Raw genomic sequence first — 24894 nt, forward strand, 5'->3', positions numbered from 1 at the left:
TAACCCCTTTAATGCCTTTAACAATGGAGGTCAACGGAATTTTGCAGACCAGTCGTGATAGTTTATGGATCTGTGCAAAACATAGAGAGCACCACGCCATGAAAACCAGGTCCCTCCATCAGTAGGATTATGAACATGTGAATGAGGCCCTACAATTTCCTCTAATCTTTATTTGTTAGGTCGGCTTGACAGAAAAAGTGATAGCGAAGTGTTCCCTTGATGGAAACTCACAACTGAGTCCTGTCACTCAGTCAGGTCCTCTCTGCACATGCTCAGTGGACACCATAAGAAGCCGCACCACCGATGACTGTCTACATAAGCGCCGCTGAATATAGGAAAGCCAAATTGCAAAGTGTGTAGCACAGATGGCTGAGGGTAACATCGATCACATGACCATCCCCAATGGCTACCAGTTGTCTCTCTACTCCATCGAGTCTTCTTGATTCCAGATTTGGATTTGTCCACGTCTTACAGGAATCAGTCTAGTTGTCTTCTCCTAGGATCTCTGTATTCTAGATTTGCTGCTATATTTCCAGAAGCCTCATATCCATAGCCAAGGCTCACCTATATGGGCTAAATGTGTTTTTCAGGATATTACACTGTGTTCCTCCCCATGGACCCGCACAAACCCAATGACAAACCCAATGACATAGCGCATGTGAGTGCTTTGGTGTTCCGTTTATCCAAATCCGTTCAGTCATTCCATAACAATGCATGACATACAGCACACACAGACCCTGCCCCCAGAGAACCCACAGTGTTACCACCCACTTGACTAATAGACCCCTATCAGATGATGGATCTCATTGGGCATTTCAGACCTGGTGTCAGGTCCATTTTAGAGGACAATACACAAAGGTTGTAAGATACTGAAGAACCTGTTGAGGATCTGCTCTGGACCCCTGTGATCTTCTCATACACTTGTTATGTTGCAGAGGATTTGCTGTATTTATATCACAGATTCAGTTTTTTGCATTAACAACTAGAACAAAAGAGCCGCACTCGCCTTACATCGCAGAGTAGACATTTATTGTCAAATATATCATTGTCTTGAGCTTAAGCAAAAGGCAATAAAATCTTCCAAACTTGTTTTTTTTACAGAATAATTCCACTTTGGGTTCCTTGCACGTCCCGTCACCTTTATGACTGCAATGGAATTGGGTTAAGGCTCAACCAGTCACCAAGAAGTATCTCGTGACCATCTTGGTGGTGTCTGTTGGTTCCGAGGAAGCCAAAACCTACTGGACAAGAACCCTTAAAGTGTCATTACCCTTGACATGAGGTTGATGGGACATACATTATATGTATAGAAGGAATGTATCATGATGCTGGTCGGCGTGGTGCCTTGCATGCTTGCAGCAAAGTCTTTCCAACACGTCTGATTTAGCCAAGCCAATGTACAAAAAGCTGTAAGGGCTGATCATAGACATTATAAAACTTATACAAAAGCACTACTTGAGAGGTCCGTGAGGGGGGGAGGGGCTTCTACTTCAGACACAAGAGACCACACCTAAAAGTTTCAATTACAAAACAGGGTTGAAAAGCAGCCGGTACAGTAAAGTAACAGGTTACGCTGCCCGTCCTCGTCCTACGTCGCCTCCATCTACCATAAGGAAACTGTTATGGATAAAGGTTAGTTTTGGAAAACATTAAAGGAATTTACGAGGAATAATTTGTATCAGATTTTCATTTTCATTCACGTTGATCAACTAAATATTTCAAAAATGTCCAGAATTTACTATAAAGAAAGCGAGATCTATGAAAGACTTGAGCCTCGAGGTATATGCAAGACAAGACATGGCTACATCATCCACCCACCAACCAAGTCCCACCATGGAGGACAAATCCATATAACTTGCTGAATATTGGAAGGAGACCCCATAGTATAGAGCTGAGGGCCATAGGGCGCCCCTTGTACGACGCCCTTGGAGGCCGCCATGATGGGTACGGTTATAAATATCTGTTGTGTATTGTCCCCATGATATCTATCTAGCTTAGAACTAAACCGATGTCCTATGAACGGACCTGCCAGGGCTCTACGTTTCACCCACGTCGCGGTCTATGAATCGTCCATGGATATACCGAATGGATTGATTGACAGAAGCATCTTTGGATTGAAAACCAGTTGAAGGAGTAAAAAAAGCAAACCCCAGTATAAGGTATTAGTGGAGGATACATTCAACTAACTGTGGTCCCATAATGCTCGTCTGAGTCCTATTACGTAACAAGAGAGAACTTTGGAGGGGAAGAAAAGGTTCAGTGCGGAATCTAAAGTAAAATATACAGACTTTTCACCTCTGCATCCCTCTATAGCCGCTAATCCACCGATTCCTGCACTGTTGGAATTTCTTTGCTAGCCCCCACCATTCCTGTTAGTGTCAGGTGGGCGGTCCTTGGCATTCTGCTCCTGTTCAGGACTGCCCACTTGACAGTAGAGATCCTAATGAGCATACTGGATTGCTCAGGAATGGTGGCGGTTAGAGAACAAATTCCAACTGTGCTGGAATCACTGGAGAGGGTAATATGCAAAGAGCCGGAGTTGTTGGAGGAGGTGAGAGGTCCTCTTTAAAGGGGTTTGTAAGTAATGAAAGGCCAAAGAGCTGAGTGGAGCGCCTGGGTCCCTTCATACAGCTGATCAGTAGGGGTGCCGATCACAGTAGTCCTATAATGTCCATCTAAATGGCATTTAACTAGGAATTGCTGATTCCCCAATGCACTAGTGTCCCAGAGAACGGATCAAGTACAGGAAGCCGTAGGGGACAATTACACGGCACAGGTCAACTTATAAAAAAATGTAATGATGGGAACATAGTAATAGTGACATGTCTGTCCCCGACCTTAGAGGCGTCTGACCCCAAATACAGGAATCCCATCACCCATTCACAAAATGTATTTGTCACCCTGCAGTTGAATTTTATTTCATTTTCTCATCTTTTCACTAAGATTATAAAGAGAGTGACCCCGAAGCCGAAAATTCCTGGTAAGAAAACACACCCCAAATCAAGTGCTGTATGTATGACCGTGTGTCATCATGTATGTGTGTGTCACTATGTATGACCATGTGTGTGTGTCACTATGTATGACCGTGTGTCCATATGTATGACCGAGTGACTCTATGTATGACCGTGTGTGTGTCACTATGTATGACCGTGTGTCATCATGTATGACCGTGTGTGTGTCACTGTGTGTCACTATGTATGACCGTGTGTCATCATGTATGACCGTGTGTGTGTCACTGTGTGTGTCACTATGTATGACCGTGTGTCACTATGTATGACTGTGTGTATCACTATGTATGACCATGCGTGTGTGTCACTATGTATGGCCGTGTGTCATCATGTATGACTGTGTGTGTGTCACTATGTATGACTGTGTGTCATCATGTATGACCGTGTATGGGTCACTATGTATGACCGTATGTGTGTCACTATATATGACCGTGTCTTATCATGTATGACCATGTGTGTGTGTCACTATGTATGACCATATGTGTGTGTTATCATGTGTGTCCCTATGTATGAACGTATGTGTGTGTCCCTATGTATGACCGTGTGGGTGTCACTATGTTTGACCATGTGACTCTATGTATGATCATGTGTCATCATGTATGACCGTGTGTGTCACTATGTATGACCATGTGACTCTATGTATGAACGTGTCTTATCATGTATGACAGTGTGTGTCATCATGTATGACCATGTGTGTCTTATCATGTATGACCGTGTGTGTGTCATTACTGAAACTACTTAGATCATGACCATAAAAAATTCACATTGAATGCACAACGTCCTCTGATTTATAAAGCTATGGAACTGCACAGGTCAGACTTGAGTGCACGTGGTAACACAGAGATGGCATTAGCCTTCGGCCGCTCCCGGATGGCCAGAATACAGCCACATTTCAGCCTCCATATTTTGGCCTCCAGGCCCAGGACCCCTCACTTCTATTGATCCCACATTAGGTCACCCTAAGACCCTGTGGTGATATAAGCTGGGGTCACCAGAACCTGTGGTGGGGGGTCCGGGGCTCACAATCACACTACAGCGGCTGAAATGTGCCCATATAATAGCCATGAGAATCGGGCCGTAGTGGAGCATATTACACAGTGAGGCTGATGAAGCTGTTGTATCTCTGAATGTTTCTCTTTAGGATTTCCGAGCAGGGTCCAAGGACTCGTTCAAAGCGCGGACGGTCCAGCTTGACGCATTTCAGTGGACCCCGGGCAACTACTGTTGCAGCTCTGGGACGGTTCAGTAGCAATGCTATCTCACCTGGAAGCAAACAAAGGAGACGTGATATGTCACATATATAGACTTCCAAATAAAATGTATCAAAAACGAAACTACAGCCTGACCATACATGTTACATATGTGTTATATGTGCGGCAGCCACCCATCTAATGTGTATGGGGAACGCCTGAGATTTCCCTGAGGGCAGATGTAAGAAGGTCCGAGCATACTGGATTACAACATGCCTGATCCATTTGTTATTGGGATGGGAATAATGTTTCTAGGGCAGTGGCCCGACAACTACAACTCCCAGCAGACCCTTACTGCCCCTGGCTGTCCGAGCCTGATGGGAATTGCACTTTCTAGACAGCTGGAGATCCACAGGTCGGGATTCACTGTTGCATGACATAGATTTCCTGTGGAGGTATATAATATATGTACATCTTAGATTTTGGACAGGTGGGGGGAGGGGTTACACTTCAATTTGAATCCATCTTACCAAAGTAGTCTGAGGGTCCCAGTCGGCCCACTTCCACGTACTCTTCATTGTCTGATCTGCGCTGCAGAACAGATGCTGTGCCCTGCGAGAAACCAGACATAAAAACACTTCAGCTGACATGATGAGGATACGTATGGACATATGTCAAGTACGATCTGACTACAGTATATGCGTACATGTGACTAAGAGCTGGAACGTAGTAAGAGGATATAGCGGGCATGAAATGCGCTCATTGACAAAAATAATGCCGCACCAAGAAAAGAGTTGTTGGAATGAAATGAACCTTCTACGTGAATGTAATGATAATATGGAAGAGAAGACAATATCAGAGGGGGTGGGGGAGTTTGGGGGGTAAATTGTGCAATTAGAAGGAGGCTCTAGGACCCTGTAAGGTACAAGATGACATACAACGGGCCATGGGGGTATACGGGTTCTGTATGGTATCCTGCAGACTCCTAGACTGCCAATCCTGACATCCCATACATAATGGAAGGGCAATAAATTGGACCAAATGGGGGCGGACCAAGGAAGTGTTGATGTATATGGGTGAGCATTATCCTGCTGAAAAATGGAAGTTGTCCTGCCCTTACATGACGATGTCCTGCACATATCGCTGAGCCATCTGGAGCCTGTTCTTTGTGTGTGACCTCATGTGACCTCTAGTGACCTCATGTGACCTCTGCTCCCAACACCTCCTAAGTGCTAGGTCAGAACAACCTACAACCATCCTGCTTCCTCCTCTCAAAGTCTGAGAACCTGGCCCAATATCTCCTTGTGCCTCGTATTGCCAAGTCTAGTAGTCAACAATCTCTACCAAGAAGTACACTACCCAAGAGTAGCCTCTGAGAGCCATTTATAGGGAAACGGCAAGGAAGCACTATTACGCCCTGAGTTTTGCAACAATCTGACAACAATTTCTATCTGGTTGTGATGATTTTTTTCAATGAGTATATGATACATTGTATGTGACGCATTGAATATGATACATTGTATTTCATACAGCATATGCATGTATTATGAATGTATTACTACTGTCCATACAACTCCAGGTTCCGGCCCCTTAGACCTGCGGTATATGAGAGTAGTGATGGGCAATGAATGACGGTGGATTAATAAATAGCACATATCCTCCGTGTAATCCCTGACCTGGCGGATCCTTGGAGATGTCACATACAACAAGTACATACAGGACACAACACATCACAGATGGGAACTAGATCACTTAAAGGGATTGTTCAGGGAAAACATGGCTGCATTCTCAGGAAGTGAATTCATTGGTCACAAGGGGCAATGTTGTGTCTCCATCCCACTAAAATGAATGGGACTGAGCTGCAACAGGGTCATGTGATCAATGCACATGATGTCATTTCCTGAGAAGAAGAAGGCAGAGTCCTGTACAACCCCTTTAAGGAAGTCTGTATGCAAATCTGGGAAATCAGGCCGTGCTCCTGGTGCACTTGCAGGCTGGTTTATATATCCATCTCCATCTGTTCATTGCTTCATTGGTTTGTGGCCTTGTCTCAGCTCCTATTACAGGCCCCTGCACTGCACCACTACTAAGGCCCCTGCACTGCACTACTACTAAGGCCCCTGCACTGCACCACTACTAAGGCCCCTGCACTGCACTACTACTAAAGCCCCTGCACTGCACCACTACTAAGGCCCCTGCACTGCACTACTACTAAGGCCCCTGCACTGCACTACTACTAAGGCCCCTGCACTGCACTACTACTAAGGCCCCTGCACTGCACTACTACTAAGGCCCCTGCACTGCACTACTACTAAGGCCCCTGCACTGCACTACTACTAAGGCCCCTGCACTGCACTACTACTAAGGCCCCTGCACTGCACTACTACTAAGGCCCCTGCACTGCACTACTACTAAGGCCCCTGCACTGCACTACTACTAAGGCCCCTGCACTACACTACTACTAAGGCCCCTGCACTGCACCACTACTAAGGCCCCTGCACTGCACTACTACTAAGGCCCCTGCACTGCACTACTACTAAAGCCCCTGCACTGCACCACTACTAAGGCCCCTGCACTGCACTACTACTAAGGCCCCTGCACTGCACTACTACTAAGGCCCCTGCACTGCACTACTACTAAGGCCCCTGCACTGCACTACTACTAAGGCCCCTGCACTGCACTACTACTAAAGCCCCTGCACTGCACTACTACTAAGGCCCCTGCACTGCACTACTACTAAAGCCCCTGCACTGCACCACTACTAAGGCCCCTGCACTGCACTACTACTAAGGCCCCTGCACTGCACTACTACTAAGGCCCCTGCACTGCACTACTACTAAGGCCCCTGCACTGCACTACTACTAAGGCCCCTGCACTGCACTACTACTAAGGCCCCTGCACTGCACTACTACTAAGGCCCCTGCACTGCACTACTACTAAGGCCCCTGCACTACACTACTACTAAGGCCCCTGCACTGCACCACTACTAAGGCCCCCGCACTGCACTACTACTAAGGCCCCCGCACTACACTACTACTAAGGCCCCCGCACTGCACTACTACTAAGGCCCCCGCACTGCACTACTACTAAGGCCCCTGCACTGCACCACTACTAAGGCCCCTGCACTGCACTACTACTAAGGCCCCTGCACTGCACTACTACTAAGGCTCCTGCACTACACTACTACTAAGGCCCCCGCACTGCACTACTACTAAGGCCCCTGCACTGCACTACTACTAAGGCCCCTGCACTGCACTACTACTAAGGCCCCTGCACTGCACCACTACTAAGGCCCCCGCACTGCACTACTACTAATGCCCCTGCACTGCACTACTACTAATGCCCCTGCACTGCACTACTACTTAGGCCCCTGCACTGCACTACTACTTAGGCCCCTGCACTGCACTACTACTAAGGCCCCTGCACTGCACTACTACTAAGGCCCCTGCACTGCACCACTACTAAGGCCCCTGCACTGCACTACTACTAAGGCCCCTTCACTGCACTACTACTAAGGCCACTGCACTGCACTACTACTAAGGCCCCCTGCACTGCACTACTACTAAGGCCCCCGCACTGCACTACTACTAAGGCCCCTTCACTGCACTACTACTAAGGCCCCTGCACTGCACTACTACTAAGGCCCCTGCACTGCACTACTACTAAGGCCCCCTGCACTGCACTACTACTAAGGCCCCTGCACTGCACTACTACTAAGGCCCCCGCACTGCACTACTACTAAGGCCCCTGCACTGCACCACTACTAAGGCCCCCGCACTGCACTACTACTAAGGCCCCTGCACTACACTACTACTAAGGCCCCCGCACTGCACTACTACTAAGGCCCCCGCACTGCACTACTACTAAGGCCCCTGCACTGCACCACTACTAAGGCCCCTGCACTGCACTACTACTAAGGCCCCTGCACTGCACTACTAAGGCCCCTGCACTACACTACTACTAAGGCCCCCGCACTGCACTACTACTAAGGCCCCTGCACTGCACTACTACTAAGGCCCCTGCACTGCACTACTACTAAGGCCCCTGCACTGCACCACTACTAAGGCCCCCGCACTGCACTACTACTAATGCCCCTGCACTGCACTACTACTAATGCCCCCGCACTGCACTACTACTAAGGCCCCTGCACTGCACTACTACTTAGGCCCCTGCACTGCACTACTACTTAGGCCCCTGCACTGCACTACTACTAAGGCCCCTGAACTGCACTACTACTAAGGCCCCTGCACTGCACTACTATTAAGGCCCCTGCACTGCACTACTACTAAGGCCCCCTGCACTGCACTACTACTAAGGCCCCTGCACTGCACTACTACTAAGGCCCCCGCACTGCACTACTACTAAGGCCCCCTGCACTGCACTACTACTAAGGCCCCCTGCACTGCACTACTACTAAGGCCCCCTGCACTGCACTACTACTAAGGCCCCCTGCACTGCACTACTACTAAGGCCCCTGAACTGCACTACTACTAAGGCCACTGCACTGCACTACTACTAAGGCCCCCTGCACTGCACTACTACTAAGGCCACTGCACTGCACTACTACTAAGGCCCCCTGCACTGCACTACTACTAAGGCCACTGCACTGCACTACTACTAAGGCCCCCGCACTGCACTACTACTAATGCCCCTGCACTGCACTACTACTAATGCCCCTGCACTGCACTGCTACTAAGGCCCCCGCACTGCACTACTACTAAGGCCCCCGCACTGCACTACTACTAAGGCCCCTGCATTGCACTACTACTAAGGCCCCCGCACTGCACTACTACTAAGGCCCCTGCATTGCACTACTACTAAGGCCCCTGAACTGCACTACTACTAAGGCCCCTGCACTGCACTACTACTAAGGCCCCTGCACTGCACTACTACTAAGGCCCCTGCACTGCACTACTACTAAGGCCGCTGCACTGCACTACTATTAAGGCCCCTGCACTGCACTACTACTAAGGCCCCTGCACTGCACTACTGCTGTATCTTCAAGGGATTGTGTCATGAATACAACCCCTGTCCATATGACCTACTAGGGCGTACAGACTTATAGATGGGGTTCCCTCACTTGGACCTTCCACCCGCCGCTGGGTGAGAGTTCATTCCTCTGCATGGACATAAGATATATCCGGAGACCGGTAGCACAATGTGAATAGTGATATTGCAAGAAAGCAGACAGATTGCATGTAAGAAGCTAAAACCTGTATTCAGCAGATCCACAACATTCCCAGCACCCCTTTAAATAACCCGAGCCCCCCGGGGTTCGCGTCCTCCATAGGTTACTAGACAGCGGTGCTGGAGCTTCTTTTATCTTCCCACACATAATTTTAATAGACTGTTGCAGAGATTTGTCCATTTGCCCAGACCAATGCGGCTCCTGCTAGGCTGGGTATGGGCATCCCAAAACTCACAGCGATTTGTTTCTGGCACAGACATGTAAGCAGAGAGCACATGTGAGATGACACGGCCAGGAGGCCGTGCGGGAAATGTCCACATGTGCCATTCGATACTGGACTCAGCAATCCCACAGTGATTGTAGCGCACAATATAATGGCCGTTCTATGCCGTCAAACATCGTGGAGCACAAAGTAGTATAGCGGGAAAAAGACACCTGTTACTCAGGAAGAGAGGAGAACGTGTGGATAAGAAGAGACGACTCAAAGAGGATCTTCCATCACCTCCATCAATCGCTGCTCCACTGATACCAGCACCGTTGGAATTATTTCTCTCGCCCCCACCATTCCTGAGTAACAAGCGCTGGTATTTTTGGTGCCTCGTATGCTATTTAAGCTCTGTAATGTCAAGTGGGCGGGATCTGGCAGGGAGTGTGATTCTGAGCTCCAATCAGAGGCAGCCAGTGTTAGAGCTCAGAATCACACCCTCTTGTCTGCTCCTGCCTGACCCCGCCCTCCTGACAGTTCAGAGACTAGATACCAAATCAGCAACTAAAACTAACTGCACTGATTGCTCAGTAATGGCGAGGGCTACAGAAAAAAGTTCCAACTGCGCCGGAATCAGTGGAGCAGCAACTATGAAAGAGCTGTAAAGATCTGGGCTTGTTCGAGGGGTTTTCCAGGAATTACATACTGATGGGGGGGTCTGACACTGGGGAACCCCACAGATCAGTTGCTTGAAGTGGCAGTGTGTTGTACTGGCCCTCCATTTCTAGTAGCAGCAGCTCCAATCTTTAGTCTACATGTCCCCTGGCTGTTTGCACCATTTGCCCCATACATATACTCCATATAGAGCCCCATACGTATACTCCATACAGAGCCTGCAGCTATCTCTATCTTGCATACTGTCTTTTTCATGCAATGAAGATTTCTGCCCGCCAAGGTCAGCCTTTCATGTTTCCCTATTAACTCAAGGTCAAACATCAGTGTCCTTCCTGCCTTGCAGCAGTTCCTTAAAGGGATTCTACCACTAAAGCAACATTTTTTTCTAATTACCACGTCAGAATAAGAAAGTCTATTCATCTCTTACCTTTAGACGTGGTCTCCGCCGCGCCGTTCCTTAGAAATAACGGTTTTAACTGGTATGCAAATGAGTTCTCCGCAGCAATGAGGGCGGGCCCAGCGCTCAAACGGCGATGGGGGCGTCCCCACTGCTGCTCTTTCCAGCGACGCCTCCATCTTCAGCTGCAACCCCACCTCTTCTGTCTTCCGTCTCGGTCCAACTTCCGACGCCTGCGCAGTACGCTTCTGTATTGAACTACAGGAGCAAGAGCGGCCTCCCTAAAATGGCCGCTTTTTTGGGAGGCTGCTCTTGTAGTTCAATACAGGAGCATACTGCGGCTGGCGGCCATTTTTTTGGAGGTTGCTCTTGCTCTTGTAGTTCAATACAGGAGCGTACTGCGCAGGCGTCGGAAGTTGGACCGAGAAGGAAGACAGAAGAAGCGGGGTTGCAGCTGAAGATGGAGGCGTCGCTGGAAAGAGCAGCAGTGGGGACGCTCCCATCGCCGTTTGAGTGCTGAGGCCCGCCCTCATTGCTACGGAGAACTCATTTGCATACCGTTTAAAACCGGCATTTCTAAGGAACAGCGCCGCAGAGGCCACGTCTAAAGGTAAGAGATGAATAGCCTTTCTTAAGGCTATTCCGACGTGGTAATTAGAAAAAATGTTGTTTTAGTGGTAGAATCCCTTTAAGGCTTCACCACAACAAATCTGCTTAGTAGATATTGTGTGACCCAGACAGTAACAATGCTGAGAGTCCCCTATATTAGGTTGTACTTCTTATGGGACCGTCAGTGATCAGCCATGATCTGTGGCTACTTGGAAGCAAGTACTCAATTTCCCAATAGTGCCCCCGCAGGTTAAATAAAGCATTACACAAAGCCTGTTCAAATCAATGGAATATCTGTAAAGCAATGATGTGCAAGTTACTTGCTAATAGGTGAGGGCCCCAAATGGGGAACACCATCATATAAACATTATCTAATAGGGTCAATCAAATGTTTTAACCCCGTACACTAACAACATAGGGAGGATCATGTCAATCCAATATACGGTCCCCATGGTGTAAACCACAAAAACTATGATAATGTGACTATATTAGATGTCCCCGAGTCCAATCTTGATCTATAGGGAAAAATTGTCAGGGGCTGTTTGACAAATTAGCGAGGTGCCAGCCTCCCCCTCCCTCGCCAAAACAGCGAGGTAAGAATATGAAACCTGCCTCTCAGTTGCCAACTACGTGGACAATACATTAAGATGGCGGCTTCCTACTCCATGTACATTGTTTATTGTCTGCTATGATGGTTATGTTTCCCTTGGATGAAATCTAACACCACAAAATCCCGGGTTATTAATCCTCCTGATAATGAAAGGGTTACCTTGTATTGTACGCCGCCTATACCATGGGAAGGGGATGCCACAGGTTCCTTGCAGGTGTCTCATGTATAAAGCTTCATTTTCTAGCTTGTTGGCATTCATCAAAGAACCAGCTATGGACTTGTGTGGGAAAACAATCTACTCAGCATCTATTCCGAAGCCAGGTTTTACAGTCCATGTGCCAACTCCAGAGCCCTGTGGCCCCGTGCCAGCCCTGCCCTCCTATTCCTCCTTCAGACACATCCATAGGCAAGCCAGGAACAAAAAAGCAGAAGTGAAAAAAAATGTTGCATTTTAAGAATTCCTTCCCCACACAAAGCTGCTCATTATCTTCCTATTCTCATCAGCCAAGCCAAAAATGTCTTCTGAGTCAACGTAAAAAGCAAATAGAATGGATTATCATTTGTGAAATGCCCGTGTCTGTGATAAGGCCGAAAAACGAGAACCAAACAGAGTCACCAAGGGAATAATCCCAGCGCAAAAATAAACAAAGTGACTACGAGGAAAATATCAAGTGTAGGCAGTAAATAATAAGAGTAAGGCTGAGAATATCGGAGGAAGGAACATGAAGACGTCGGGGGTCTATGGTGCGGGTCAAGGTCACCCTGACAAAAGGACTTGGGTAGGGTTGGGCGATTGGGAAAGATCGCAGTGGGCTGGAAAATGATCGAAAAACAATCCTGAAATCTCAAGATGGGCTCAACCCTAGACTTGGGTTATGTTCTCCCATAACTGCCCTTTCCATAGCCCGTTGGCCATTTCCCCGCCCCGCTGTTCACATCTTGGTTCTTGAGGAAGACACCAATCCATGACAATTCCCTCCGATAGAGTTGTGTCCGATTTCACCAGATTTGTTGCCATTTCTCACCTATCTAGGACATGGTTTTGGCTAGAGTATCCCTTTAACCGGAAGCTCCATTGCTTTTATTTAATGGTTTCTCTCCGCTGGGCTTGTAAAATGCCAAATGCCCCCGTCGTAGACTTGGAGTCCATAACTATCCTGAATTGAATTATTTGAGATGATATTGTACAATCATTGCTGATATTTAATTCATTACATAATTTGTTACATATTTACTGTCATAAGAATCAATCACAAGTTTTTTCGTGACTTATTGGACTGGCCATGGTTGTCAGCCTTATATGAAGGCGTCGCAGTCCATATTGGTGGTTTCTTTTCCAACTCCTAAGCCCCATTGGAAACCAGCGCCCCATGATCAGACTTAATGGAATATCAGATGCCATATTAAAAGGATGATATAAAACTCTAGAATCTAGTTGTTTGGGGAGTTATAATTTTTCTATATAATGGGGGGTTGGCAGTAGGGCCATCGGGCTCCTGGTCCTGCCTGCGCCACGTGTGTGCCATTGATCACCTGCCTTGAATAGATACTGAGGACAATGCAAGGGTACGGGGTTAAATGGTCATGTCAGTAAAGGTGCACGGGTGTCACCCCCTGACGGTGGGCGCTGGGGCCTTTAGGAGCTTCCTCCTTGACAGCTTTTATCTGGCTAATGAATAGTTAATGAGCGTGTGTGTATTCAGGAGATTGTCAGTGTGATAGCCGAGTGTGCCTAGGGCCAGGCCTCCATTAATCAGCCCGTATGTGTGTCCCGCCGGGCGCGGGCAATGCCGAGGAGGGGTCCTCTCCAGGTTACAGAATTAGAGGAGCGATGTAGTAAACAATCACACAATGTAACTACTTGGAAAGCCGTAAACTTTTTATGGGCAAATTCTGCCATGAGATTCAGACAGCTGATCGGCCAAGTGCTTGTTCTTGTAACAAATGGGCTTTATTCAGAAGTTGTGCCCTGGGGGATTGGCCTGAGGGGGAATCCTTATTGGAAAAGACCCCGGCATGCCGTGAACATGGAGACACACACAATTACACAAACTCGCTTCATTCGCCAGAGTGGAAAACAAATACATAGTAACCCAACTTGTCCAGGCCCCGTGCCACGGCCCAAAGACATCCACAGTGCTAATCTTTAGACATTAGAAGCTGCACAAGGGGGATGTTTAGGTTTGTTCCCTAAGCTAAGGACACGGCCAGGAACAAAGATTTACTTCTTACATCTGTTTCCGAAAGATCTGATTCATTGGAAGCAAATCGAACTTTGGAATCGGTTGTTGAAAAAAGTTACTGACTCCGGCTTCATAATAAAAAGCTGAATTAGTTTCAAAGATATTATAGAGTTATTAATATTGTGTAATTAGATACAAAGATTGTTACATAATTACTTTCATAGGAATAAAGTCACTGGATTTTTTTATGAATTGGAGGATCTTTACAACTTCTGTCTGACCATGAAGGAGTTGGCGGTGCCGTGAACTACCTGGCGGTGCCGTGACCTACCTGGCGGTGCCGTGACCTATTTGGCAGTGCCGTGACCCACTTGGCGGTGCTGTGACCTACCTGGCGGTGCCGTGACCTACTTGGCCATGCTGTGACCTATCTGGCAGGGCCGTGACCTACTTGGCAGTGCCGTGACCTACCTGGAGGTGCCGTGACCTACTTGGCAGTGCTGTGACCTATTTGGAAGTGCCGTGACCTACTTGGCCATGCCGTAACCTGCTTGGCTGTGCCGTGACCAACTTGGCTGTGCCGTGACCTACCTGGTGGTGCAGTGACCTACTTGGCTGTGCCGTGACCTACTTGGCTGTGCCGTGACCTACCTGGCGGTGCCATGACCTACTTGGACGTGCTGTGACCTAGTTGGCGGTGCCGTGACATACCTGGAGGTACCGTGACCTACTTGGCTGTGCTGTGACCTACCTGGCGGTGCCATGACCTACTTGGCTGTGCCGTGACCTACTTGGCCGTGCTGTGACCTACCTGGCGGTGCCGTGACCTACTTGGCAGTGCCGTGACCTACTTGGCCATGCTGTGACCTACCTGGCGGTGCCGTGACCTACTTGGCTGTGCCGTGACCTACTTGGCCGTGCTGTGACCTACCTGGCGGTGCCGTGACCTACTTGGCGGTGCCGTGACCTACTTGGCCGTGCTGTGACCTACCCGGCGGTGCCGTGACCTACTTGGCAGTGCCGTGACCTACTTGGCGATGCCGTGACCTACTTGGCCATGTTGTGATCTACCTGGCGGTGCCGTGATCTACTTGGCATTGCTGTGACCTGCTTGGCGGTGCCGTGACCTACTTGGCCATGCTGTGACCTACTTGGCCGTGCCCGGACCTACTTGGCCGTGCTGTGACCTACTTGGCCGTGCCGTGACCTACTTGGCTGTGCCGTGTCCTACTTGGCAGTGCTGTGACCTACTCTACAGCCTTGCTGTTTGATGTAAAAATATAAAATATGTAAGTAATCAAAATGACTGAAAATACACTTTAAATGGCTGCCGGATGAAAATTTGTTCAACCAACAGCTATTCCTTTTGGCCACCCATACACATGTAAGCTTGGCCAAAGTGTGCATGTCTCCTCAATAGGGGGAGGTAAATAGGGCACAGGGGGGGGGCATGTGCAGTGAACTAGAAAGTCAGGGACCGCCTACCTGACAGAGACAGAGACTGTGCTTGAGCTGAAACTATCAGCAATGACTGCTTGGGAAAAAATGGTAGGTGATGGGTAAAAAATCCAACAAGGCCAGAATAGGAGGAGCGGCGCCTGCTGAAGGACGTAAGGAGTTGGAGTTGGTGGAGATGGTGAGAGATCCTCTTTAAATCTCAATGATTAATATCTATTTGTATTACATGGTGTTGGTTTATCATTGGTGCTGTATATTACATTGTCAATCTCCAAAAAACGTGCGAAGCAACTTACAGCATAGCAACAAGAGGCTACACCAAGAATATAGCCAAGACGCTATAGCAAGAACATAAATATAGTAAGAATACAAGAGGAATCCTGCAAAGTGTCCATGTCTTTGTTGGGGACGGCACATCTGTTGTGGCTGCCGCCTGCCAGAATGTAATTCTTTATGACAATAACCATTGCATGGCTCTTAAAAGTTTTTCCTCCTTGTGCCAGGAAGCTCATATGGGATAATCCCGTGACCCTGGACTCGGATACATTCCACATCTGTCCAGTCTGGGAAAGAAGGAGCTGCTTGTGTGAACTTCACTGGGAAATCAGATCTAGAACTGTCTGAAATTTCCTCTCACTTCTCCTTTCTTGCGAGATTTAAACACTTTAGACTAACCGTAGGCCGAAGACGTAGAATAGAAGAGAAGGTGTGCACATAAGTCTGTGTAGGGAGGAAGAATATATTCTGCGAGCTCTATACACACTACCCAAGCTCACGGGCGAGTGAGCCGGGAACAAGTAACGCATGGGTCATTTTCACGGAAACTACTGAAAGTCATTGGATCCAGGAAAGAAAAGACACGGCCAAGAATCAGCAAGGTGGTGTGATTATAGCCCTAGAGACTCACGCTGTCTTGTTCTTGAGTGGTCCCAAAATCAAAATATGGAACCCTGTTGATTCATGGCCTAATATCCTGCCATCCCCGGACAGACATAAAGTTGTATGGAGGAAATGAAGGTTGGCCATTGTAATGAGTAGTAGAAGCCTTACCACTAATAGGGCAGGATCCAATTGGCTGCTATTTTCCTATGTACAGCCTTATATACGTCCTACAATGCCCAATATACCCCTATGTCACATAAAATAAACCACTATTGCAAGTGACACAAGGTAGATTTTGCATTGGGGAGTTGTCGGACCATAGTGACTCCCTGCATTCATGGTTATATCCAATGGTAATTAGTAAAGACAACAGAATGTTACCGCTACGCTGAGTACAGAAAATTTTAAAAACTTTGCAAAATTTTTAATGTTCTAGATTTTTAATTGTCTACAAATCTGAATCTGGTGAAGTTCTTGGGAGAAGCCCTTTCAGGCTGCAGGATCCAGGCGACCTCTCTCCTCCTCCTCCTCTAGTTCTGCTTCTGATATAGAAGTTCATGATCCAGTTTCCAATCTATTGCATTTACCACCTACTGAAACACGTCTTTGATTTGCCGAAAACCTCCATATAGTTCATGTTCAAATAAATAATCCCTGCGTGAAATAAATATTACATTTTACCCCACGACTGATGTTGCTGCCAACTCCGTGCGTATAAAAGCAATGTGAAGGAATCCAATGTTCTTCCCTGACATTGTCAAACCATCTTCCCATGACACCCTGTATGTGACTGGTCCTGAAGACATTTAATCTCCGCTCAAACACACCGACGGTGAACCCTGGAGACTCCCGCTCCTTTTTATACAGAAGTCTGCAAGCGATTAGCTTCAGAAAGACTCATGATCTAAGAATGCTCTTGTATCAACATCTATCCGCAAGCTCCAACATGTTTCTTATTACAAATTCAGCTCTTATGAGATCATCTTTATCAGGTACTCAGGTCATTTGCTTGATCAGAATCTGCTCGGGCCTACGGTGATGGCTGACTCGGGCGCTCGGTATAGGACGTACAAGTGTTCGCAGATTTCTTTCCCCTTCCTTTACACAGGCGCCTCATCAAGAGATAAAGCAGCGTGGAAAATTGGCAACGCACATAAATAGTTACCAACTTTTTTTTAATGGAACAGCTGTTGAGATTTGGAGCCGTGCCACATCAGCGCTTTCCTTGCCAGCCTGTGTTGCTCTTATATCCATGGAAATGGGGTGGATCGCGAGAACCTCTAAAGTTGGTGAGGGAACGGTTTCTCTAAAACCTGGCACTGGCTGCCAAATCACATCATAATCATTCATACTGTGACCATTAATTCTGGAGATCTCCCCCCCCTCCCCCACGCCCCACCCCGAGACAATCTAACACTTGGAACGGATTGAGAAGAAATGACTACCTTAGGCTACGGACACGGGTCTTAGTCATCTCTCTATATATAGTGGTCGGCAACTACACCTTGTGACCTGAGTGCTGATACAAAAATGGAGGCTTATACAGCACGTGACAGATTTTCATTAAAGCCAGATCCTTGTAATCTATGGAAACAAGTAACAGATCATCAGCCGGCGTATTGGCGTAACTATAAACCGCTATCGCAGCTGCCTATTATGTGCGTATTTATGTCCCCGGTATCGTGCTCATGACAAAAGCTCCTATTATTTTATATTATACGGTATATTAAAATCCAAAAATACGTCTGAAACAGCCCCAGGGACAAAGTCCTGCAAGCACCAATCAATAGACAGAATGCAAATCGGTTACAGAGCGGACGCGTCGTGTGATCGGAGGAAAATGGACGGAATTTGTGTCAAGTGCAAACTCCAGCGAAGCAAAATCTCCAGGTCTGATGATTTCCCTGTCCATGGTTCTGACAGGAATATTTATTATCAGTTTTATCATAATTTCCATATCCAAAGAGCAAGATCACTACTGGAGGAACTGCTTGTATAGGTGCTCACATAGGGGCCAAGTAGGTGCTCACATAGGGGCCCATGTAGGTGCTCACATAGGGGCCAAGTAGGTGCTCACATAGGGGCCCATGTAGGTGCTCACATAGGTGTCCATGTAGGTGCTCACATAGGTGTCCATGTAGGTGCTCACATAGGTGTCCATGTAGGTACTCACATAGGTGTCCATGTAGGTACTCAGATAGGGGCCCATGTAGGTGCTCACATAGGGGCCAAGTAGGTGCTCACATAGGGGCCAAGTAGGTGCTCACATAGGGGCCCATGTAGGTGCTCACATAGGTGTCCATGTAAGTGCTCACATAGGTGTCCAAGTAGGTGCTCACATAGGGGCCAAGTAGGTGCTCACATAGGTGTCCAGGTAGGTGCTCACATAGGTGTCCATGTAGGTGCTCACATAGGTGTCCAAGTAGGTGCTCACATAGGTGTCCATGTAGGTACTCAGATAGGGGCCCATGTAGGTGCTCACATAGGGGCCAAGTAGGTGCTCACATAGGGGCCCATGTAGGTGCTCACATAGGGGCCAAGTGGTTGCTCACATTGGGGCCCATGTAGGTGCTCACATAGGTGTCCATGTAGGTGCTCACATAGGGGCCCATGTAGGTGCTCACATAGGTGTCCATGTAGGTGCTCACATAGGTGTCCAAGTAGGTGCTCACATAGGTGTCCATGTAGGTACTCACATAGGTGTCCATGTAGGTGCTCACATAGGTGTCCATGTAAGTGCTCACATAGGGGCCCATGTAGGTGCTCACATAGGGGCCCATGTAGGTGCTCACATAGGTGTCTATGTAGGTACTCACATAGGTGTCCAAGTAGGTGCTCACATAGGTGTCCATGTAGGTACTCACATAGGTGTCCATGTAAGTGCTCACATAGGGGCCCATGTAGGTGCTCACATAGGTGTCCATGTAAGTGCTCACATAGGGGCCCATGTAGGTGCTCACATAGGGGCCCATGTAGGTGCTCACATAGGTGTCCATGTAGGTACTCACATAGGTGTCCAAGTAGGTGCTCACATAGGTGTCCATGTAGGTACTCACATAGGTGTCCATGTAAGTGCTCACATAGGTGTCCATGTAGGTGCTCACATAGGTGTCCATGTAGGTGCTCACATAGGGGCCCATGTAGGTGCTCACATAGGTGTCCATGTAAGTGCTCACATAGGTGTCCATGTAGGTGCTCACATAGGTGTCCATGTAGGTGCTCACATAGGGGCCCATGTAGGTGCTCACATAGGTGTCCATGTAAGTGCTCACATAGGGGCCCATGTAGGTGCTCACATAGGGGCCCATGTAGGTGCTCACATAGGGGCCCATGTAGGTGCTCACATAGGTGTCCATGTAGGTGCTCACATAGGGGCCCATGTAGGTGCTCATATAGGTGCCCATGTAGATGCTTATGTATGTGCTCATACAGACTGTCCGGTCCTGCACCCTATGGTAATGAGGGACCTTCTATTAGATACTATAGGTTTTAAAAGACTCGTCAGCAGATCCTGACATTTTTGGGTGGGTCTCCTGACAACATGACGCTTAGAGCTGTAGTTCCCACCTATTTGGGGTCTATGGCAGCTACTTATCTCCCTCCCTACTTGTTTGGCCAAGCTCAATAACTGTGTTACTAAAGGAGTCAAGGCTAGCTGGACGTTACCAAAGCTATGGCCAGCTTAAGAAGCTTCAGAAAGACAAGGTGTTAATTTAAAGGCTTCCAGGCTAAAAATATTGATGACCTATCCTTAAGATAGGTCACCACTATCACATCACTGGGGACCCCCACCGATCAGCTGTTTTCAGCAGCTGACACACAGAGAATGGAGCAGGAAGCAGACGGCGCTGTTCCCTGTTTAGTGGCCAGAGCAGGTACTGCAGATCAGATCCAAGTCCCCCGAATGGGAACTAAGCTGCAGTGACTCGGTTCAGCCAATACAGGGGGAACGGAGCTGTCTGCTACCCGCTTCATTCTCTGTGTATCTGCAGAATGTAGAAGACGTCCCATCTTAGCCTATTCTGTGCTTAGATATAATAAGACCTCCTGATATTGGTGTCTTCGGGTTACCGGACGATGAAATGCCTAAAAAGAGACCCACTGACCTCAGTGATGATGAAGAAGTCGTCTCCGGGCTCTCCTTGAACCACAATTTTTTCTCCGTCTTCAAACTGTACAGGTTCTAGAGCATCGGCCACCGTCAGACGCTCCCATTTATCGAGGGATTCTACAAAGAGAGAGTAAGAAACAAGGATTACATTAGATGGCCCACGGCTATGTCCCCCAACCACCTCATACATGTGAACACTCGGCTCAGCTTGTGTTCTGAATGGGGGAGGCAAATCAGCCAAAATATTCTGGGGGCGCATAGTGTTCCCGAGAACAAAAGAACCAGCCATGTGGAAATCCCAGTGCCCGATTCTTAAGGGGATGATATGTCATGTCTGGTGTTCTGCATCAGTCGTGATAGTTTTTGCCCCATCAGATTTTGCCTGTACCTCATCATACATTAGGCATATCCTCGGGGTCTCTGCGCCTAAAGATAAATCCACAACAGTTCCTTGCTGATACCGATTTCTTGGATCATTGGTCCTACTACAATCCCCCCCCATATGGGGAGCAGAATGTGAAAAGTTGCACAAAAATTCCTTCCGCAAACAATTCTGACTTTATTGATGGCTCTTATGAAGATGACGAATAAATCTGCAGAGTATGCGCTGGTTCACCTGCCGGCAGTCAGAAATCCCATGGCCGTGGGATAAGAGGATCTCCCTCTAAAGTCATATTGTACAAGAAGAGGTATTTTTGGACTTTTTCAGAAAGTTTTTAGCAGCGTCCCCGTCCCTGGCATTCGCTCAACAGTCCTGGAGCCGAAAGACTGAGCTGGAAGACGACTCCTTCGCCATACTTAATAAGATTTTACAAGGAGTTTCCCTTTTCACTACTGCAGCTGTTCAGAAGGAAAATTATAAGTCAATTATCACCTTGTAGGATCGGGAAATAGCGGCCGATCATGGGAACGTGCAATGTCTAAGAGGGTGCACAGGCTGAGGAAAAAGGGGCCTGGTTTTTCCCAGACTATCTATTATCATCTTTCCAAGTATTTGGGGGGGGATTGCAATGCCGGTGATTGTTTCTTGGTTTGTAAGAATCGAAAAAAGTTCACGTTTGGGAGATTAGGTTAAAAGGTTTGGGGATGGGTGGCCTTAGACATTAGATGACAAGTCCAGCATGCATGTATAGAAGGAGGTCAGATGGAATAGCTGCTGACCCAACTGCTATCTACGGTGTATAATATGTAATATTCCCGGGGTCACCTATACATGCACAGTCAGGATAACAAGTCACGAGCACATCGACTCTGGCAATTCCCACGTTGGGTTGATCCACAGCCAAAAATGCCAGGTGTCCTTCCTGACTCCACAAATGCCACATAAATTCCCTTATAAAGTGGCCATATCACATTGACCAAATATTTTATGGGGTGACAACATTTATATGGGAACATTCAGACATTGTTTGTAATAATTGAAAGAATTGACCAGAATTCATTGGTTTAGTGACCCCCAACCCTCCCGACCCCCCTGGATTCTTTCATAGGTCATGGACTAAACCATTTCTTACAATGATCTGAGAATCTGAGACTCCTCCATGTGATAACGTCTTCCCGGCATGTACGTTTCCCCAGTTATTCTTGTCACTTGGGTATTATAGGATCCCAATGACCGCTAGCAGGATGGGAAGTGTCCGCTCACCATCGGGGACTCTTCTAGAGGAGGATTACTGGCGGAAGCCGCTGTAAAACTCTAGAACTTATACTGTATTTCAAGGCATCTTCTAGGTATCTAATAGTCTTGTAAACCTGCTCGTATGGCATCACCCCAAGACCAAAGACGGCTGAATTATCGGGAACTTCCCGGTGACAAGGCAGTTCAGGTTACAGGTCAGTAAACTCCTAAAAGGTCTCAGATGGGCCCACATAATGAGTAAGATGATGTTACCTAAAGGGCCGGAGGTCACGTAGGAAGAAGATTTGTTGGCAGCAGTGGATTAAAAAAGGGATGGGCACCCCATTATAAATGAGCCCCTCCGCCAGTATAGTGTATAGGATTTTCCATAAGTGTTTGGCGCCTCCACTACCATTACCATCAAGCCGATTCCATAGACTGGCCATACTGAGCTGACAGCCGACACTACTCATACAATGCCCATACAACACACGCCATTCAGTGCCATATAGGGCTGTTCACACCATCTTGGGGATACAAGTTCCGCTTTCTGCATTAAAGCATACCCTATACTTTTTCCTTTTTTTTGCACTGGATGGCTAACAATGACATAAGCTCTATGGTATACATTGACATATATGGGATCATGTGTCTGGAGAGTGTCCAAATGTAGCTTAGAAATTAAAGGGATTTTCTGGGACGTATATAGTGATGACCTACCCTTAGGATATGCCTTATATATGTGACTAGTAGGGGCCAACAGGTAGACCCTGCACAGATCAGTTGTATGAGGCTCCTTCCCTTGATCTCAGTGGGAGCTGAGCTGCAATACTGCCCCCGCAGGACTATACAGGGACTGGAGTCAACTGTGTCCAGCCCCATGTTGTGTACAGTATGGCCCTGTAGAGCTGATCTGAGTGGGGGCTGCCCGATGGTCCCCCACCAGTCACATATTCTTGTCCTATCCTAAGGATAACCCATACATTTCTAATTCCTATACGACACTTTAATAGCAAAGTCCCTGGTGGTCTAGGGCAACGGCTCTCAACCTGTGGAACCCTGTGCAGTGTCAGGGGGCTGAAAAGTATTTCACAAGGAGGTACTTGGCTTGAAAGGGTTAACGAATACTGATCTAGGGCAGTGAAGGGATAAATCTGAAACTACTTGATGGTCTTTGGAAATGAAGACTTCCAATGGTTAATAGCCCACTTGCCACCCTGTGCCTTGGATCCTGGTTTAGTGCTCGGTACTATATGGCCAGTGCTCACTGAATCCCTTCTCCAGGACATTTCCAGCAATGGCTTCCTAAACACAGGTGCAATGTTTTGTGGAGACGTCTTCTGACATATCCAGGATACACTCTCCTGGTATTTTGGGGGTGTTTGGACAAGTCATAGAGAAGTTTGAGCTTAAGACTTCCAGCGGCAGAACATAACCATGATTTATTAGCCATTAGTCAAAACATGAAAAGTTTTTGTAGCGAGTTTTTTTTTTTTTTTTTTTTACTTGAACCATTTGAGAAGTTCAGGAATATATTTCCTGAATTATTCATGTCAGGCAGCATGACGGAGCCCGGCAGAGAATTGTTTGCTTCTTAAGCAGCCGATGCATTGATGTTTTGTTACACCGGCCAAGGCTATTTGCTCCGACGTATTTAGTAACATGTAACCTAATGTAATCTGTAATGCAAATCCTTCTACGGAGCAATTAGGGCCCGGTGGTAATGGCCAGGGCTGCGCCACTTATCAGGTAGTTGTCTTAAGCTAATGGTGATTGATCAGTGAACGAGGGAGGGGGGGGTGGGACGGGACACAGGGGGTAATGACAATAATGGCCTTCATTATATCCTCAGACAGGGCAATCAGGTACAAAAATTTAAAAAGTTTCAAAAACTTTTTGAAAATATTGCAAAGCTTTAAAATAGTAAAAATCTGACCCCAAACCACAAGTTCCTTCCTGCATGTGAAATATGTTAAGGGAGATATTACTAGGAAATTCGTATCAATCACAATGTACAGCGCTGAGCACATGATGAACTCCAAGTCGCTCGCTCGGCTTCCTCTTTCGTGTTATAGTTTGGCCAATTCTTGAGAATTTGCAACATTCTGTTCTAATAACCTAATTTTCTGAGTAATTGTCTATTATAATATTAAGGGGGCTGCAATAGTTCGTGATCTGCTAAGCTACAAGTCAATATTAGGTTTATAGGTCAAGTAGCCCTGGCGGAAAAGTGAGTTAGGCTAAAAAAGCTGCAAAAAAACCCCCTGGATTTCCGAATATTGCAAAATACTATGGAATTGCAAACATCCCTATAGATTTAATAATAGAAGAAACGTTATGTGCTATGTGGGGCCTTAAAGGGGTTTTCCTATAAACATATTTCAAATTTGTAAACAATTAAAAGTTAAACATTTTTGCAAATATAAACATGTTGCAGAATTTTACAGATTTTCTCCAACCATCTAGCGCAGGGGTAGGGAACGTACGGCTCTCCAGCTGTTGTAATACTACAACTCCCAGCATGCATACTTGCTCTGCTGTTCTTGGAACTCCCATGGAAGTGAATGGAGCATGCTGGGAGTTGTAGTTTCACAGCAGCTGGAGAGCCCAAGGTTCCCTACCATCTGCTTTAAGAATTAGGTTTTTTGATACAATTTTTTTTTTCTTTTACATGATGCGTTTTTTGTCACTGTTTTTGTTGCATTTTTTTGGCTCCAGCACTTTGTATGGACCTGGAAACTTCCCTTTAAAAAAACACAT

At 47.2% G+C, this 24894-nt stretch overlaps 1 protein-coding gene across 3 annotated transcripts in view; it reads right to left on the bottom strand.

Moving 5' to 3' along the window:
- Positions 1-1017: 1017 nt before the first annotated feature.
- PRKAR1B (protein kinase cAMP-dependent type I regulatory subunit beta) overlaps positions 1018-24894 on the bottom strand; it is a 107228-nt gene continuing 83351 nt past the window's right edge. For all 3 annotated transcript variants that reach the window (XM_075285082.1, XM_075285084.1, XM_075285083.1), the window contains exons 9-11: positions 20512-20633; positions 4729-4810; positions 1018-4271 (exon numbers count right to left, since the gene is read on the bottom strand). In XM_075285082.1, coding sequence (XP_075141183.1) covers positions 4099-4271; positions 4729-4810; positions 20512-20633 — 377 coding nt within the window. In that variant the 3' untranslated portion in view covers positions 1018-4098. The remainder of the gene's footprint in view (positions 4272-4728; positions 4811-20511; positions 20634-24894) is intronic.

The sequence above is a fragment of the Leptodactylus fuscus genome, chromosome 8, assembly GCF_031893055.1.
Source record: "Leptodactylus fuscus isolate aLepFus1 chromosome 8, aLepFus1.hap2, whole genome shotgun sequence".
In the NCBI taxonomy this organism is placed as follows: domain Eukaryota; kingdom Metazoa; phylum Chordata; class Amphibia; order Anura; family Leptodactylidae; genus Leptodactylus; species Leptodactylus fuscus.